The 19801-nt window shown below is 36.0% G+C and overlaps 2 protein-coding genes across 10 annotated transcripts; both read left to right on the top strand.

Moving 5' to 3' along the window:
• The first annotated feature begins 2001 nt into the window (after positions 1-2001).
• On the top strand, positions 2002-11978 carry lrrc8db (leucine rich repeat containing 8 VRAC subunit Db). Of its 3 annotated transcripts, none has more exons than XM_079628684.1 (3): positions 2014-2139; positions 2366-2689; positions 6379-11978. In XM_079628684.1, exon 3 carries the CDS (start codon positions 6381-6383, stop codon positions 8904-8906), a length of 2526 nt encoding a protein of 841 aa, XP_079484810.1. In that variant the 5' UTR covers positions 2014-2139; positions 2366-2689; positions 6379-6380; the 3' UTR covers positions 8907-11978. The 3 variants fall into 3 exon arrangements, 2 of the variants coding, with proteins under 2 accessions (XP_079484811.1, XP_079484810.1); XR_013799565.1 differs by lacking the exon at positions 2366-2689 and having other exon boundaries at positions 2015-2139; positions 6379-9244; positions 9537-11978; XM_079628685.1 differs by lacking the exon at positions 2366-2689 and having other exon boundaries at positions 2002-2139.
• Positions 11979-12914: 936 nt separating this feature from the next.
• On the top strand, positions 12915-19533 carry znf326 (zinc finger protein 326). Of its 7 annotated transcripts, none has more exons than XR_013799566.1 (13): positions 12935-13124; positions 13744-13790; positions 13907-13979; positions 14218-14581; positions 14653-14822; positions 15048-15109; positions 15215-15296; positions 15632-15779; positions 15893-15992; positions 16170-16300; positions 16708-16764; positions 18304-18399; positions 18493-18973. XR_013799566.1 is itself a non-coding variant. In XM_079628689.1 (13 exons), exons 1-13 carry the CDS (start codon positions 13120-13122, stop codon positions 18595-18597), a joined length of 1380 nt encoding a protein of 459 aa, XP_079484815.1. In that variant the 5' UTR covers positions 12966-13119; the 3' UTR covers positions 18598-19087. The 7 variants fall into 7 exon arrangements, 5 of the variants coding, with proteins under 5 accessions (XP_079484813.1, XP_079484814.1, XP_079484815.1 ...); XM_079628689.1 differs by lacking the exon at positions 16708-16764 and adding an exon at positions 14978-14994 and having other exon boundaries at positions 12966-13124; positions 14653-14818; positions 15064-15109; positions 18493-19087; XM_079628687.1 differs by lacking the exon at positions 16708-16764 and having other exon boundaries at positions 12915-13124; positions 18493-19533.
• Positions 19534-19801: the final 268 nt, after the last annotated feature.

The raw sequence follows: 19801 nt of genomic DNA on the forward strand, positions 1-19801 counted from the left end.
GGTATTTCGAACATACTACTTTTGTCACATACCGTTTTTCACCTACTTTATAGTAGGGAAGTATGTGATTTCGGATGCAGCCCAAATGTAGTAAGATCTCTAAGGGCCTTCAACCAGGGGGTTGCGACCCCTGAGGGGACCACGTTACTACTGGGAGTGAATCAATTATTATTAACTATTAATATTTTAGCAAGTTTTTTAGTGCAAAATAGAGAATGTTGCAATAGTAATGAATGTTGCAATAGTTTATCAATCTGTTGTCTGTGGAAAATTTTTGCAGGTCTGTGATTCGCGTTTCAGAGTGAGACAGTTCTGCAGCGGACCTCAAGCCTTAATAAACTTGACAAGCTGATGACCCTGGACAGAGTGATCTTGAAAATGTACCCTGAAGAGAAGATGGCTCTCCTTTCAACCATGAAAAGTCAAGGTGCAGCAGCTGTCAAAGTGGAGCTGTGAATGGAAGCAAAAGGACACTTGCAAAGTTGTGATTAGAGGAAAACTGATTTGAATGCAAAATAAATAGGTATAGATTCAAAATCTCTAAACATAACTAAAATCTTAATTGCTGTTCCACAATATATCTTTTTTCACAGACAAGTCTTAGACTAAGCCAGGACCAGGATTTAGTTAAATTAGGACATTAAAGTAGCTTAAAAAACATTACTGCTGTGCATCTTGTGACAAAACAATGGCACTGGCATACTTTAAGATATGTTAGTGCAAGTTGCTTTCAGTTAGAACAGCTCAAACATGCATTTTAGTCTGGGACTAGGCTTAAGCCTGGTCTGTGAAACTAGGCATTCAATTGACATTTAAAGACAAGTCATGAAAGCTAAAGCCAAGTCAGTCTTTCACAGTATCTTCTTTAGACCGATCTATTATAGCTGAGAGGCAAGAGCTTGAGACCACATACAGAGCTGCCAAGAAACGTCCTCATACCCAGACTCTGCCTGCAGCACAAATTGGAATGTGGGATTCACCTTGTCACCCTCTGTTTCGATCAAACTCTGAGACTTAGATCTGTGAGGTTTTCTGATATCTGTCTTTTGTCTCCATCTGTGTGTACGCAGGTGCTTAGTCAAACAAAACACCAACCACCTGCACTTTAACGCTAAATATGACCCACACCAAAGGTTCATGTGGAAATTAAAAACAACCCCTCAGCTGGACCTGGCTGCCCAGTGGGCTGGGGGAGGCAAAGTCTCTTTAATCTGATTTGCAACCATATGGTTCGTTTGTAAAACATAAAGGATTTCATTTACATATAAACAACACAGAATGCATGCAAAGGCATGTATTTACCTGCATAAGGTGAGTTTGTCCCCTATTATTCTGGTATCTGGTAATAGCTTTGTATTCACTTCAGTTTAAATTTTTTTTATAATATAATTGTATATTAAATATTATTCGCCTATTATTTCTATGTATCTAAGTATCAAAAATGATACAGAGTTTATCATTTAGCTGTTATACCATAAACATATTATGTTCAGAATATTAAAATTATAATCCTATTATCTTTATGTTTTAGTAGGCTACTGACTGCTTTATCAGTCTCAATCTTTTTACAGTCTATGGTCTCAATCATTCAAACCAATTACCCAAGTCACTACAACAAATAATAATAATATACCAGCCAAAATCAAATAATAAGCACTTTCCAAACGACAGCTTAATTTAGAATAAAGGTACAGCCTTGCTACCAATTTATTTTGGTAAAAATATTTAATACATTTACATTTTTTTTTTTTTAAAGTACGTGTTGTATAACCTATACAATCGGTCAGAATACAAAAAATATATATACAATCTGTCAGATTTAAATAATAGGCTATAATTAACAGAATTTCACATTTGTCTAATGATTTAGACACAATTTTGTAACACTATGCGTGGAAAGTGACTTCAACCTTTAACAGGTCAAGTGTAACAAACTGGGTTTGGTTGCTTAGTAACTTCAGAAAACCGGTCAGGTGTTTCGCGCGTAAATCCTCCCGTAAACTTTAGCTCCGCCCCCACACACTTCCTCTATTTGACAGCACATTATGTGTTTATTACAGACATTTCTCTGTCATATCGCACGCATGGACATAGTACAAGCTTTGACGTTTTTTTTTTAAATGACAGCTTTGGTTTGAGGTATGTATCAGCCTGTGAATGTGTGTTTGTGTGGGGTTTAAATGTGACGGATATGCAGTGTAGAGAACTGGTGCAGACTGGTTGATTCTGCTGCTGTGCGCGCGGCACTGAATGTACCATAATAATGAGATGAGCGGGGACCCTTACATGTTCATTAAGCCCTCTCGGGTAAATGATTAGTAAGTTGTCCTTTTGTACCGATACTTTTTCCGCTTTAACACTACAGTATCATCAGACCTCCAATGGTTTCCTGCCCGAGCGGCGTTAATCTGCACAGAACCACGAAGACGTGACAGGACACCGGATTGCGTTCATAGGGAATATTTCCAGCCCGTCCCTGTAAATCGCGTTCTGCTCGCAGTTTACGTGTCATTGGAAAATAAACCTTTGCCGTTTACATATCGTGACCCGGTATAGAAACACAATGGCGTGACGTCTCCCATGCGAACGGACAGTCCCATTACTGCAAGGACAAGTGGATGAAATGTGTTTCAGATTCTCAAGAATTAAAGTGGAGATGGATGACGTTTGATGACGTTTATATGAGACAGTAAGTATAAACGTTATGTTAAGCATACATTTCTGAAATATTACAATTAGTCGAGTATCTTGTCTTAAGGTTGTGTTAGTGAAGGTTGTCAGAGTAGTTCAGAGCACATAAAGCAATATGTTTTGGCCACTTTTGGATGAGACTGAACAAATTGTATCGACTATACCAACAGTTGCGCAGGCTAATATTACATTATATGGATTTCAGGTCTCTTATAAGAAGTTACCATGTGCAAACTCTACATACTACACATTACATAATTTGTTTTATTATATTGTAGCCTACACTTATTTTTGCCAATTGCCAAAAGGTTATCCAGCAGGACTACAGTTGTGGTTAACACAGCAAATGTTGTCAAGTCAGTGTTAATAAAAAAAGTGAGAATTTATCCTGTTTGTTTTAGATTTACTAGTTTATTTTGCTGTCTTTTTGAGACATATTTGTTGATATCAAATTGCCATATTTATGAGCAGAAGATATGCATAATTTTTGTATGAACTTGATTCTATTCTAGATTCATTGATTTTGATTTCTTACACTTGACTTGGCAGATGTGAACATATAGTCAATTTAAGTTTCAACCTTTCATCCTTTTTTCTACACATATGCATACAAACTATGTTTGCTTCTATTTAATTGCCACATAAGCCTTTTTGGTGTGGGTCATATTTAGCGTTAGATACACTGGCTACACTATTGCACAACATTTTATTTTAACTCACTGAACTACTAACCTGTACTTGTGTGTATGTGTGTGTGTATAGGCTATATATAGGTCATACATTGTTACTCCAACACTGAAATTTGCAGGATAATATGAAAAGACATGATTGGTTAGTAGCATTGTCATTTCAAATTTCTGTTCGAGACACAGCAAATGAAAATAACAGCAGCAGCCATGACCTAGTTACGGGGTAAAAGCTCAGACGGAGGTTAAATAAGGCTAGCCGTTATGGTAATTGTGTTTTTGGTGGATTAGGGCTGTGTTACCAAGGTGAGGTTAAAAACTGAGGCTTCTTATCACCATAGACTGGTAAAAATTAGTGAAAGCCCACAAATAATTATGCATTTCTGATTTATTAGTCCAAATCTATTGGCTCATCCAAAGTGATCCATACTGATGTGATAGTAATAAAGAGTAGGCTAATGTTAGGCTATATTTTCAAAGAATTTGTTTACCTCAAATTGTCTTTAAAATGAATTGAGTAATTTCTGTGCCTCTTATCAGCACCAAATGAAATGGCAAACCGTTCCAAACAGGTTTACTAAACACACCAACATATCATTGTTTGGACAAACAGGTTGTCTCATCCTGAACTCGGAATATTGGTTAATATAATCACAGCTTTTTTGTAGGTGCCACAGAGCCTTAGCCTTAAGTTTTTGGGTAGTCAACTTAATAAGTCATTTCTATTTAATTGTTGTGGTTAAGGGTAGAGTATGGGTGTGTTGAGCATGTTGAATGATGAGAGTAGTTAAGGAAATTGACAATTGCTTGTTGGATCTGTACCAGTGATAAGGCTATATTACATTTCCTGTCTGAATGCAAGTATAGTGGTGGCTACAATAGATAGTCTGATTGATATATAATCATAACAGTCTTATATATAATATATTATTGCATTTCTGCTGCAAAAGGCCTATTGTAGACTCTTCAAAAAAAATTAAAATAAACTAGCCTTCTTAACTTCTCAGCTCATAGGGTTATTAGTGTGAGTAACCTTCCAGCTGTAGATCTTGGGAACTGGTGTAGGCTATAGCAACTTATTTTGGGTAAGCAGTGGGAAAAGCAATTCTCAGATGTTCTCTGAAGTCTTGTTGAGCCCTACTTTGCCAGTCTTTGAGCATTATATTTATTAGGTGACTCGATATTTTTTTACAGTCTTGCTGGTGGCTGTGCTCTCAATTTCTACTTTATTTGATAGACTTATAAAGATTGACTCTACAGATGTTCACACTTGTAAAATGACAAATCTGCCAAATATAGATCAACATGTTGGAATATTCAGCCAGAATTTGGATTTTTGATTTGAATGCATTGTATCTCTATGCTGTCATGTAATATGCATCAGTACAGTGTTTTTTTTTAACCCAAGGCAACACACTAAAGAAAGGAATAATTGTTGTTTACGACATTCTGACTTGACTAAATAAGCTATTGTGTAATTGCACTAAATTAGAGACTAATTAGAGGAAAATACATGGTGAGGACTTCAGCATTTACAGCTAACTGAAGCTTGGATTGGATTGGACCGCTTTAAAGATGTTCATGTGACAATTAATTTGTATGTTAATTGACTGAAATACAAAATATAATGTATTTTAAACTCAAACAGTTTTCTTATCCTTCTTAAATTCTTACATCTTCCTTACAGTTGACATGTTGACATCAAAGGCTGTGTAAGGCTTGAACGAAAGATCTGTAGGACAGGCAAAGTACAAGAACAAAGTGCTTGTGACTTGAATTTGGTGTGATGAATGGAAGGAATGTGATTGTCTTGTTAAGCAAGTCTAGACTTTGTTTTATTAGTAGACCATAGAGGCTGTAAATTAAGTGCCTAAGCCCTCATGGTAGAAAAATTACAAGTTTTGAGTAATACTACATGCAATCTGATAACACTGTTTCAATGAGAATAACTCAATCATCCAGCAATGAATTCATCTTGCTCAAAACATTGACATTTTTAATTTATATAAATAACAGCTTGATTAGCCAAGTGAAATACAAGTTAATTAATCATTATGACATTCAGTCAATTGTTTTTTGACAGTGAGAAGGTCATTCGGTTTTGCTTATTGGATGTTTATGGTTATGTCTTAGCGATGTGAAAGTCGAGCTCGACTCGTCAATATTACCCCTGCAAAATGCATGTATATTAGAGCAGTCTTGCAACTTGATATCAAAGACAATATTGTCTCTGGCAAGACTCACCACTGCAGTACTATTGTCTTCATGCAGTACAGTATGGACCCACTAAGGCTGATAATCTAATAAGGATGTCTAATGCAGTGCTTTAGAGCCTCAGCACTGATCAAGCTCTTTGCTGAGGAAAGTGATACAGGGCAGAGACACTAGGGTGTCTCCCCAAGCGATGGGACCATTTGTTATCTTTAGTGGTGTATTAGGCCACTCCTTATATTAGTACATTGATTTAATGGAATTTGAGATTGAGACTTATGTTATGTCAAGCCTGTATTTCACATAGAAATGAGCGTAACATTGAGACACTTGATTTGTTTATTCAAGTCATTGTAGTCTTAAAATGTCAAATCATTTGACCTCTTTGACAAAGCAAGAGTAGTTCAGGTTACAAAATATAATGTTGTGCGACTACCCCAAAATTACATTTATTAATTAATCCATGATATTTGTTAAAAAAAATGTTTACCTTGAAAAATGTTTTTAATGACTCTTTTAAAATATTTTTTACAAATTTGTATGTTGATACTTTTTAAAGTTTTAAGATGTGATCGTGTATACTTACATTCAACGTATTCAAAGCCATATTCTAAGTCATAAGAAATCAGGATTAATACACAGAGTTTATATACACATACTGATTTCATGTGTTTTTAACTAGATTTTTTTTTAAAGATTTGAAATTCATGGAAAAGATTTGTCATTTTCATGGACACTCTTATTTGTCATTGCTAAATTACTAAATACTTGTTTTTATGTTTTCATGTAGGAATGTTTACCCTCACAGAAGTTGCCTCTCTAAATGACATCCAGCCAACTTATCGGATACTGAAACCATGGTGGGACGTCTTTATGGATTACCTGGGTGTGGTCATGCTTATGCTGGCCATATTTGCCGGGACCATGCAGTTAACCAAAGATCAGGTGGTTTGTCTCCCTGTTCTGGAATCGCTGGAGGACCGAACTCCTGTGCCCACGGAAAGGACACCAGAGAAAGCTCTTGGCTCAGGGACAGGAGGAGGCCATGTGACATTAGCAGCTGCACCTATCGGAAGCAAAGAACAAACCGACAGTGTTGTCCAACACTTCCCACAGTCATCTGCTGTCAGGCAACCTCAGCCTACGGGTTTACGAACAAATCTGGATTTTCAGCAGTATGTCTTTGTTAATCAGATGTGCTACCATGTTGCCCTCCCATGGTATTCAAAGTACTTTCCATATCTAGCTCTCATTCACACTATTGTTCTTATGGTAAGCAGTAACTTTTGGTTCAAGTATCCAAAGACCAGTTCCAAAATTGAGCATTTTGTGTCTATTTTGGGGAAGTGTTTTGAGTCCCCTTGGACAACCAAGGCATTGTCTGAGACAGCCTGTGAAGACTCAGAAGAGAATAAGCAGAGATTGACTGGAGCCTCCACATTACCAAAGCATTTTTCAACCAGCAGTGAAGAGGGAAGTCCAAATCAGTCCACACCCATGCTTGTAAAATCTAACATTAAGTTTTCTGCAGAGAAGCCAGTCATCGAAGTTCCAAGCATGACTATACTTGATAAGAAAGATGGAGAGCAAGCTAAAGCACTTTTTGAGAAAGTGAGGAAATTCCGCACACATGTCGAAGATAGTGACTTGATCTACAAACTTTATGTTGCTCAGACTATAATTAAAACTGTCAAATTCATTATGATTCTGTGTTATACCATGACCTTTGTCACCTCAATTAAATTCGACCACGATTGTGAGCCAGACATTAAGCATTTAACTGGATACTCCAAATTTAAGTGCACCCACAACATGGCTTTCATGTTGAAAAAGCTTCTCGTTAGCTACATTGTCCTCATTTTTGTTTATGGCTTGGTTTGCATTTACACTCTTTTTTGGCTGTTTAGACGGCCTCTTAAGGAGTATTCCTTTGAAAAAGTTCGAGAAGAAAGCAGTTTTAGTGATATCCCAGATGTGAAGAATGACTTTGCTTTCCTCCTTCACATGGTGGACCAGTATGACCAGTTGTACTCAAAACGTTTTGGTGTCTTTCTCTCAGAGGTAAGTGAGAACAAACTGCGGGAAATAAGCTTAAACCACGAGTGGACCTTTGAGAAACTACGGCAACACGTGACTCGTAATGCACAGGATAAGCTTGAGCTGCATCTTTTCATGCTCTCAGGCGTTCCTGATGTTGTCTTTGACCTGACTGATTTAGAGGTCCTGAAACTAGAACTGATCCCAGAGGCACGTATCACAGCTAAAATTTCCCAGATGATCAATCTCCACGAGTTGCACTTTTACCACTGCCCCGCCAAAGTCGAACAGACTGGATTCAGTTTCCTCCGCGATCACCTCCGGTGCCTTCACGTCAAGTTTACGGATGTAGCAGAAATTCCCACTTGGGTTTACATGCTGAAGAACCTGAGAGAGCTCTACTTGGTGGGAAACTTGAACTCCGAGAATAACAAAATGATAGGATTAGAGTCCCTCAGGGACTTGAGACATCTAAAGATTCTACATCTGAAGAGCAACCTTACCAAGATCCCAACTAACATTACGGACTTATCACCCCACCTGATCAAACTTGTGGTTCACAACGATGGTACTAAACTCTTGGTGTTAAATAGCTTGAAAAAGATGATGAATCTTGCTGAGCTGGAGCTGCACAATTGTGAGCTGGAGAGGATACCACATGCAATTTTTAGTTTGACCAACCTGCAGGAGTTGGACTTGAAATCAAACAATATCCGTACCATCGAAGAGGTCATCAGCTTCCAGCACCTCAAAAGGCTTAACTGCCTGAAACTGTGGCACAATAAAATAATTTCCATTCCATTATCCATAAGTCACGTAAAAAACCTAGAGTTCCTCTATCTGTCACATAACAAACTTGAGACCTTGCCTACCACTCTATTCAATCTTCTCAAACTGAGATACCTGGATGTTAGTAACAACTCCATCGTAGTGATTCCTCCAGAGGTGGGGTTTCTCCAAAACCTACAGCACTTTGCCATCACAGGTAACAAGGTGGAAGTGGTGCCCAAGCAGCTGTTCAAATGCACAAAGTTGCGTACCCTATCCCTTGGACACAACTGCATCACGTCACTACCAGAGAAAATTGGACAGTTGCTGCAGCTGACTCATCTTGAGCTGAAGGGGAACTGCCTGGATCGCCTACCCGCACAGCTTGGCCAGTGCCGACTCTTGCGCCGAATTGGTCTCATTGTGGAGGACCACCTTTTTGATTCACTGCCCTTAGAGGTCAAAGAGAGCATAAGTCAGGAAATCACTGCTACTTTTGCTAATGGGGTGTGATTGTGAATCGGGAAGAAATGTTTAGACCTAAAGCCCAGTCATGTTTTTTTAAGTGGAACCGAATTGTTTCAATACTTTTATTTATTTTTTAAAGGCTGCTTCTTCTTTCTTTCTTTCTTTCTTTCTTTCTTTCTTTCTTTCTTTCTTTCTTTCTTTCTTTCTTTCTTTCTTTCTTTCTTTCTTTCTTCTTTTTTTAATTGAAATAAATTTTATCCAGGACTGCTGGCATGAATGGATGTTCCAGGTGCAAAGAATGAGTCCAGTATCAAAGCTTATGTTGACATTTATTATAATTTTCTGCACAGGCCAAAACAAATCGCCAGTAAGCCAATATAATGGTAAATGGTAAATGGTAAATGGACTGCATTTATATAGCGCTTTCACAAACCCAATGGCCTCCAAAGCGCTTTACAATATTGCCTCACATTCACCCATTCACTCACTCATTCACACACCGACGGCGGTGTCAGCCATGCAAGGCGATCCAGCTCGTCGGGAGCAGCTGGGGTTAGGTGTCATGCTCAAGGACACCTCGACACTTGGTCAGGTGGAACCGGGGATTGAACCACCAACCTTCCGGTTTGTAGGCAATCTACATGAACCACTGAGCCACTGCCGCCCACAATATAGAACTTTTTGGACAATAACTATACATAGTGCATATAATTCTTAAGAATTATTCAAATCTTTGAGATTATTATGCCTGTTTGCATGGGTTTTTGTTCCTCTTTATTATTATTATTTTTATTATTTGCCCATGTTACAGTGTAGATATAATTCAGATCCTTTTTTTTCTGTCACTGTCCATTAGCATTTCTGTTAATTGTTTTCACCAGCTGTTTTACACACAGTCTGCATCACATGCATTGTGCATTGTGGTGCCATTAACAATTGTATCCATTGTTTGGAAGAATCCAGAACAACTGAAATTTATTACAATGTTAATCACAACTACTGTATTTGAGTATAAGTGTGAAAAGAGTCTACCTGGAATTCCCCCAAAATAAATTCTTATTTGAGTTTAGTGAAAAATGCATGAAATGAAACGAGAACTGAATGTTTGCGTTGATACAAAATTATCAAATCCATCTAGCTCAATCAAACTGTATACTTTATACTTGAGTTACAGTCTGTCCCATCTTTCTGTAATGAGTTTGTGTCCACCTATTCAATTACTATTAAACAAACTATTTTGAACTGTAATAACAATGTTCAGCATTGAAAATGCATCAATGCTTTTGCAGCAACATGTCATTTGGATTTGATGATGTACAAACTAAAGGTAATAATGTGCATTGAAATGCAAGTCTTGGCAACAAGATGTCTTGTCCTGCTAACATCATCTTTTTATGTGGCTTAGAGAAGTAATGCATAAGTTACAGTGACCTAATTTGACTTGTGCATGTTTTGTATATAACACTATATTATGATGGGACAGACCTGTAATGTGTACACTGCATGGTCCTTGCTGCTCAAAAACTCCCAATAGACATGTAGTGAACTTGCCCTGATATATATATATTCTAAAGTCATATCTTAGTCAGTAAATGTGTACGACTTCCATTTGCTTAACTGTTAGCCCTTACTGACTAGTAAAAGTAACTGAAATGCTTGCATTGTGTGAATCAGTGTTTTAAGTTATACTTGCAATTGATATTCTCTGTGCTGTGAATGCCCATGCAGTCAGCTTTTGAGGCAAATGCACAAAAAAGGTGACTTGTCAGATGTTAGGTTCCGATATTCACTCCAGTGATTGGATTTCCTATTGTTGATTTGTTAAAGTTTTCTTGACAAAGTAACACACCTGTCATTTAGAAATGATTGAAACATGGTCAAGATATAAAGGGATAGTTCAATCAAAAATAAATATGGTCATCATTACTCACCTTAATGTCATTCCAGACAACCTATATGACTATTTATTCTGTGGATGGAACATAAAAAGTAGTTGAAAGTTGTTTGGACCCTTTAAGTTGTTTTGACATGAGGATAACTAATGACAGAATTTTAGTTTTTTGGTAAACTATACTTTATGATAACAAGCTATTATAAGTAAAATGGTTTCACTGTTGCACCCAAATATTCCTTTTTTTTTTTTTTAAGTCATTGATTTGTGAAGAGGTGTAACTATGTGCTCAATCTGTTGAAACAAAATGTATTGACGTACAAAATGTTGACAACAGATTAAAGGGTGTTTGCTTCAAGTCATTTAGTTTTAATGAAATATTTTAATTGATTTTAACATGATTTGAATAATTTGGAATATAGTTAACTGTTTTCGTTATTTTAAAACCAAACCAAACCAAAAGGAGTTCAAAAGGACACAAACCTCACATTTATATTTTTTTGTCCTATTCACATGTCAAAGAAGACTTGTCCAGTTTTGTGGAAGTATTCTTCCCACACTGTGTTATATTTGTCCCTCTGAAATGCTGCAGGGTCTGATCTGTAATTGGTATCTTTTTGACCCCTCAAGAATCTTCAGACTTGTTGATGTCTTGCCAGATAAGGCTTGGAAATCATTTTTGATACATGTGTGACTAACAATAATCATACTCACATGTGAATCTAAAGATGGGTTTCAATGTTTTGCGCGAGTTGAAATTTTATTTCTTTGTAGGTTTTGTAAAATGTAATTATATTGCACTGTTAAAATGGTTCTGTTTGATGTTTTGAATGAAAGTTTGTTTTGATTTATGTAGAGATTTATTAATGTATGTTCCATTTCTATAGCCTACAAAAAGTTTAACTTTGAAATACCTGATTTCAAATTATTCCACCAAAACATATACCGTACATTGTGTCCATCCAGGTACACTTATTGTTCATTCCAACTGAGTACTTATTATCAGAATGAAGGCAATTATGTTTTTTTATTTTTCAGCAAGCTACTTAACTCTTCAGCCTTGAATGTAGCCTGATACTGCATCCCTTTATGGTTTAGCCTTTCTTTTTTTGATGGAAAGGAGAGTGAAGTTAGTCTGCTTTGCTCCTAATCAGAGATGTTTTGTTTTAAAGGACGTTCAATTTGCAACTTGCAATTTTTAATATAATAAATATATTGAAAATAAATACATTGGTGTTTGTGCTGTTTGAAACGTTTACATTTGAATTACAGCTTAAAGAAAGTTGAACCCATATGTATACGAGGAGGTAAAGACAAGACCCAAAGTTACAACTTTCTAATAAATACAGGACCTCACTATAATTTTTTTTGCCAAACATTCAGTTAGGTTTATCTTTGTGGGGGACTTTTATACTGTACAAACCGTATATTCTATAAAACTTTTTGCATGTTTACATTTTCAAATAAGCATCATTTAGGTAATTTAGGTTAGGTCACCTACAGGTTAAACAAGTATATGGTTTTGGACAATTCAGCCGAATCCTTGCACAGTCGTTTAGCTCCCTCTAGAGGTGAATAACAATAACGTCTTTGTTACAAACATTGTTTTGTTGCTCTTTGCAAAAATAAACAATATTTGATAACAGGATGACTACTATTTTATGAATTAATTCATAATATATGCATTATATTTATGAATTAATTCATAATATGAATGAATTCATAATATGAATTAATTTTATGAATATATTTTTGTGAAAAATCGAATGAAGCAGAGGCTAATACCACAACAGGGCGGAATTTGGTGGGCCTGAACTTCTCGAATTGGTTATGTACCTTATTGTAACATAGTAATTCTCACATTTAACTGTTTTGTTACTCTGTGATGATGGGTGTAAATTATTGTCCAGCGTCTAGCGAGGGGGAGCTAGATAAGCTCCATCCATGTCACGTGGTAACAGTAACCTTTCACAGCGCTGCTCAGATGTGTTTAGTGGAAAAGTCCTGTATTTAATCATTTTATAGATATTTATCAGAAAGTTTTACACTTCTAAATTCCATTTTACCTTTATTATATTGCAAGTCTGTATCAATCCGTGCATGTAGAAGATTAAAATAAGTAGGCATATGTTTATAAAATGCCTTAGTGAGACTAAAGCATCAACGATTTGAATGAGGCAGTCTCAAATCTTTGTGAACGACAAGCGCCCTCTAGAGGAAGACAGCTTGAAATGGTTATGAAGTAGTGTTGTTGCAAAAAACAGCCTCAAAGTTGCCTGACACCGGTGTTTAGTTTGTTTCCAGGGGGAAATGATTTCAGTGACACCTGCTTTATTTTAGCACTGTAGGACTGATTGACCCTCGTTTATGTGGTAAGTGTGTATTTGAAAATAACGTTGCTTTCGTTCAAAATTAAATAATTGAAACGAAACGAGTACGTTTTAAATTGGGACCGAGCTCAGTATTTACGGCGACTTGCACATGCATTTACAACTTTAACTAAGGTATTTGTATTTAATTACTAGTGATGCCTTTGGTTTCATTAAGTATTCTTGCATGTTTGAGAAAGTTTAGCAAAATAAGCCATTATTCAAAAAGTTTTGAAAGAGTTGGCCAAGAAACACAATGTAACATTTCACACACACCACAAAACTCTCTTCTCATATAGAAGAAAGAAGTAATGGTTCAAAATGCATTGGCCAGTATCAGTCGATCTGACAAGTAAATCTTGATCAGAGGGCCCAAGCAAAATGGCAAAATTCACACAAGGCCCATTCAAAATCTGAATCTTATGGAGGTTTACCCTGCTCAATCCTTATTTATGGCCCATTTAAAAATAACATTGAATTAAAAGCTTACATTTTGGAGGTAACACACTCCCCTGCTTATGCTAATTGACAGTTGGAGTCAGCTAATATGCTGTGTCTTCCTGCTGGTAATAATCTAATTAAGCAGGGTTTTAATTATGACACTATACAATCTGTTTTAAAGGATTTACGATAAAGAAGAAATGTTCCCGGCCTCAGCTGAAAATCCAGGTAATTACATAAATCTCTCACTCTTATGTTGCTATAATGTTATACAGCTGTCTCATATTTATTGTTTCTGAATGAGGTACATTCTCGAATAATCACTTTCAATTTCAAATGTCCAGGGAAATGCTACAGTCAGCCATTATTTGGATCGTTTGCATCCTCTGAGTCCTTTGAGACCAATAGCTCTGACAGGTAAGAACTGTCAGAAGATCTTCCTTGTGCTTTTCTTAGCAGGCAATATAAAAAACATGCTTAAATAAATTATAAACAAAAAGGTTTGAAAAACGTAATTAAAAAATAAATACAAAAATTAAATTGAAGTTGAAAATTTAAATGAAACATTTGAAATGTATATAGATATATAGTAAAATATATATATATATATATATATATATATATTGTGATGTGCTACCATTTGTTTTGTCCTCAGATATGGTGCCTATGAGTCTTTTGAACATAAGGCCTTGAGCGCTGAAGATGCAGATAGCGTTTTTGATCATTCTAATGGAGGGTACAGTGACTCCTGTTCATCCACCTGGGCTGCAGACATCTTGTCAAACTGGGAACGGCCCTATGCCATGTCTTCCCAGAGGTCTAGATCTCCATTCTCAGACAGCGGCAGAGAGAGTCTATACTCCACTTCCAATCTCTCCGATTCCTCCAGCCTGTACTCTCCTTCACACTCTCGGCATGCGCCGATTGGCTCACGGGGCAGAGACGTGCACCCATACGTGCACAGAAACTACCGGGGAACAGGTGCTGTCGTACCTGAGGCTGAAGGACAAGGTGTAAGGGTACGTCTAGTTTATCATTTGAACAAAATCAATGACATTTAGTGTTGAATTGTGTCTCTTTTCTTCTGCAGTGCTCAAGCCAGAACCCGTCTATATGCATAGAGAGATACCACTCAACATCATCTGCTCTAGTTTTTCGAGGGACCAAGAGGAAGATGTTGGAACCAGTGCCTCCTTGCAAGTTGGTTAAAAAAAAGAGGATCGTCAAAGCAGGTCCCAGCATCAGCAGCATTGTGGGTATGTGATGTGATGTGCTGCTTTGATAGACCAAACATGGTTTAAAAATGGCAAACCAAAGTTTCCACTGCTAAATTGTTGCACGTTCTTTACTGTAATTTTCAAAAATGCTGCTTTGCGTTGATGCTTATGATGCTTTACTTTGTTTACTTTTCTTAGGACCACACATTTCAAAGGTAAGAATCTACAATCAAAGGTGCCTTATAGAATCAGTCCTGTGATACCACAGTTTTTATTTTCCACAGGACCGTTGCTTTTCTTCCAATAGCAAGGAAACAACTGGAGAGCATGGTATATAACAGCTTTAATATTTTCATTGTTTATTATATTGGGGGGGAAAAGTTGTATCTAACACCATAATTTAATGCAAGATTTGGTTAATATTTGTGTGTGCAGACCTTGGTAAAAAAGTTCGAACCAGGGAGAAGCGCAGAAGACGACGAGAGAAGAATCATGAAAAATATGGAGATAAGCACAGGTAAACACTGACATTTCAAGTGAGGCATCACTTGTGTTTTTAAACTGCATCTATATTCATTGGTTGTATATTAATTAAATTATTCAAATACATTAAAATAATTTAAACAAATATTTATTATTTGAGGTAGGACTTGAGAATGTCTGCTGTATTCCTTTTAGAGGCAGTGAAGTGTTGAATTGTGACATCTCTGTAGCAAGGCTAAATAATTTAATTCACTTGCTAATACAAAATAGTTTATACAAATTGTACTACATTTACATTTAGTTATACAAATACATTAAATGTCAAGGTTAATGCAAATTTATGTCAGCCTAGTGTTGTTTTTGTTTTAGGTGGGCTTTTACATGTGCTTTTTGTAAATTCCACACGTTTGAAGACAAAGACATTGAGAAACACTTTGGAAGCACATATCACAGAGAGACTCTTGACTATATAAGACGGCAAGCCAAATTTGATGACAAGGTCATCGATTTTTTGCATGTAAGACTTTTTAAATGTTTTTTTTTTTTTTTTTTTGTATTATTGTTTGAGGTTTTTGTATAGTTTTTTTTATTATAGTTGTTGTACATTAACCCTGTTTTAATATTGCACAGGATTGCATGGTTCACAAATTCCATAAAACTGTCTCTACTCTACACAAACTAAAGTTTTCCTGTGGACGAAGCAAAGATGAGTGGGTGAAAATAATGGAAGGTATGACGTAACGTTATAAATACGCATAATATGAAATTAATAAATAAATTGTATTATATTGTAAATTATATTGCAAAGGATACAAGTATGTTTCCACACTTGAATGTAAATAGGCTTTATTAGCCTACATAACTACACAGATGATTACACCTTTATTCAAACTTCATAATCTTACAGGGGTGACAGAAGATGATTGCATGAGAAGGATGGAGGTGGTTTACTGTGTTGCATGTGACAGTCACATTCCTGTGGTTTTCAGCTCTGTACAGGAACATATTCATTCACTCACTCACCTCAAGAGCAAAATGGTAAGGTATCTCTGTTCTGTCTCTTCTAAATATCCCAAACCTTCATGTTTATTCATATATATGCATATACTGTTGTATTCTCCTCTTGTGTTTTTGACCTACCTGAGCTATCGTTTGCGCACCAATCCTCGGCATGCTTTCATTTAGTTTCAATATGGATGGTATCCAACAAAAAAAATAACATACACGCACTCCTGGGCAAAAAAAAAGAAGCTTAACCACAAATGATTGTTTAGGAAATTAGCTAAATTTAAGCAAATCCACTACTTAAAATGCAATTACATCAAAGAATAAAAAAAGTTTTTTGGCAGAATATGGGAAGTTGTGTGTGGAGTGATGAATCACAATGAAACACAAGTTGTGTGTTTCTACTGTGAAATATTATAATAAATGCATCTCTACCACAGTAAAGCATAGAGGAAGAGGTGTCATTGTGTGGGGAGCCTTTTTAGCTGCTGGTATTGGTGAGCACATTTCAAGACTTTTTTCAACTTCTGGTAATTGAAGCCGGTTACGCATATCCCCTGGATGTAACATTGAGTGGAACAACACTGACTCTTCTTCTGGTAAAATTAGCTGTCTGCAAGTTGGGGAAGGCTATTCCAGGCAAAGTTACTTTATTTACAGTATTTGTGCAATTCTTGCTAATTTCCTATCTAGTGATTTGTGATTAAAATGGTCAAGACCATTAAAAGACCACTAAATATGTAGCTATTTTTGCTGTTTTATATACAGTCAAACCTAAATTTATTCAGACACCTTCTACATTTCTCACATTATCACAGTTTATTCACTATAGTTTAGAAAATGGTAATAAAATATGACAAGAACTCAGAGTTTTCAAATCAGTTGATATTTCACTGGTTTTGGCCATCCTTCTGTTAGACTGTCTTACAAATGAATTAGGTTGAATAGCTGTCAGCTGTTAAATTAAATACACAATTAGATAATATTTAGGTCAACCGATTACCAAGCAATGCTTAATGTTGTTCAGTCTGTGGTGTAAAAAGGTCGCATTAGCAATTAAAGAAAAAACACTTAAACAACACTTTGGTCAAGTCAAAGTGTGAATAATGTTTGGTCCCAAATTTGTATCAAATTTTTTTTGGTAGTCCACTGTATGAAGAATTTTTGGGTGTAATAATGGGTCACAGTTTACTTTATTTTGCTATCCTCACTTACATAAATGCACTATAGTGTCCTGTACCTACTAGTAAAAAAATATCAAAAATTATATCTGGTGTCTGAATAATTTTTGGTTTGACTATATTTATATTTATATTATTATTTTACTATATTTATTTTAGAGCTGCACGATTCTGGTTAAATTGTGAATCACTTTTTTTTTTTTTATAGAGATCACGATTCTCAACACACAACTAAACAGAACTTAATTTACTACAGGTTCTGACAAAATAGTAGTTGCCGTAGTCTATTTAAAAAATATTTAATTTGAGTGAATAATTAATTCAATCGATTGTTTAAAAAAAAATTCAATGACTATAAACACTTCACCTGTTTAATTAATCTCTAATTAATCTCTTGAATAAAGGATTCAATAAAGGATTCAATGAAATAATATTTTAAGTCATTTGTCGCCATCTACTGGTGTAACAATGTAATTGATAGTCTTTATTTGAAGCTTCAAGTTACTCTCTAAAGGTGATTTACTATATTTTGATTACTACCATAGACATCAGTGTTTATACCCGAACTATAAACTTTTATCCCAGTACTTTTGAATCGGACTGAGCACCACAACACACACAATACTGTTGTGTACTGCATGTTCTTTTTTGTTCTCGTTGTCGTTTGTTCGTCATCTTCGCATTGTTTTGTGTATTATTATTTTGCTTCGCTTCAGTTATGATAAAGGCACATCCACTCTTGCATTGCATGTTCGTGCATTTTGTGGTGGAGCAATGAAGTGAGGGGTGTGTTTATTTGGGTTGTATACATTATAATGGCGTATATCTATATCATGTTTTTTACCCCCCTCAAAGGCTTACAAGGAGCAGTTAAAAAGAGACAGCGTGGTCACAGCCAAAGCCATAATAAATAATGATAATGTGAAAGTGCGCTATGAGAGGTACATGAAGGTAACAACATTTGTGGCATGTTGAAACACAAAATAAGGTTTTCATTTTTTAAAGAATATTTGAAGTTATTTCTCTTCTCTTCTAATTTGACAGGGAGAAGATCCATTTGCACCAGATGCCAAAGACACAAGTTCTGATTCTCAGGACCCCGAGGGATCTGATGAAGCAGAGGAAGACGAAGGGAACAGTGACTCATAAGAATGGATAAAAGTATTGAAATGGAGAAAAAGAGGAAAAGTCTCATTCTACGGCAGTTTCTGGTTCTAAAACTTCAAATGCTTAGATGAACTTGTAGTGTAAAAGGCCTAAGATAACTTTTTCATAATTTTGATTTCATAATTCAGTCCACATTGATTCATGCTTATAAGTGTAGGCTAGTTTTCCTCTCAAAGTGTACGCATTTTCTTCCTTTCTTTAAAAAAAAAGTGTGTACTCTTCACAGTGCAGTCTGAGATTAATTCTGTCTACTTGAGTCAAGTTGTAGGCTACTGTCTCTGTAGTATATATGCATGTTTGGAGTAAAAATATTTTGCCAATGTTCTGAAGGCCATTAAACTTTACAGTATTATATTTGAATACAGGTGTTAGATTTTGTTGCTCCCGATACTTTTTGGGATTGGAAATTTGCCTTTTCACTGTTTGTTCTGAGATGAGATCTGTTGACCATTAAATTTTCACTTTACACCATATGTGATTGCTGTGAAAATATATTTAACAGCGTGAATACTGGAGGTCCCTCAGGAAACAAACTAATGGCAGCTCTAATGGCTAAGCTACTTAAACAGAAATCTGTAATGGTATGAATCAAATAGGTTCCAAAGACGTATCATTTGGACCAATTTGGAAGATTGCAATTCAATTAGATTAAAAGTTAATTTCCTTTATTTTAGTCTCAGACTATGACAAGCTCATTTTGACCTCGTTGTATTTACAGGGAAGAAACCAATACCTAGCGGGCATAAGTTTTCATCCTTTTATATCCAAGTTCACAAATTCACAAGCTTATTTTCTTCTCTTATCTGATAAATGCCGTAGAAGAGGCGAGTGTGCTGTGCAGATGTAATTTCTTACTCCTTTCACATTTACAAATATACAGAGAAAGATCCAATGAGGTTTGTGAACAGTTTTTCGTCGTTTTCTCCTTATAAGGTGTAGAGCGCACTTTTTGAACCCTGTTTATGTAAACAAACGGTCGTTCTGTTTAGCAGTGCACCACGGGAGTAAATAACGACTTTTTGTTCATGAAGCTCGAATGACCCGAGGAAACGTAGAATGATGCAAACAAATCATATGGACTTCTTTTATGCTCTTTGTATGCTTTTTGGAGCGTGTTTTGGGGTCAATTATCACCCCAAGGCTCTCTGTTTCAATGATGAAAACATCAGACAGTGTGAAGAAATAT

This window comes from Phoxinus phoxinus (assembly GCF_949152265.1).
Source record: "Phoxinus phoxinus genome assembly, chromosome: 11".
NCBI classification, from domain to species: Eukaryota; Metazoa; Chordata; class Actinopteri; order Cypriniformes; family Leuciscidae; genus Phoxinus; species Phoxinus phoxinus.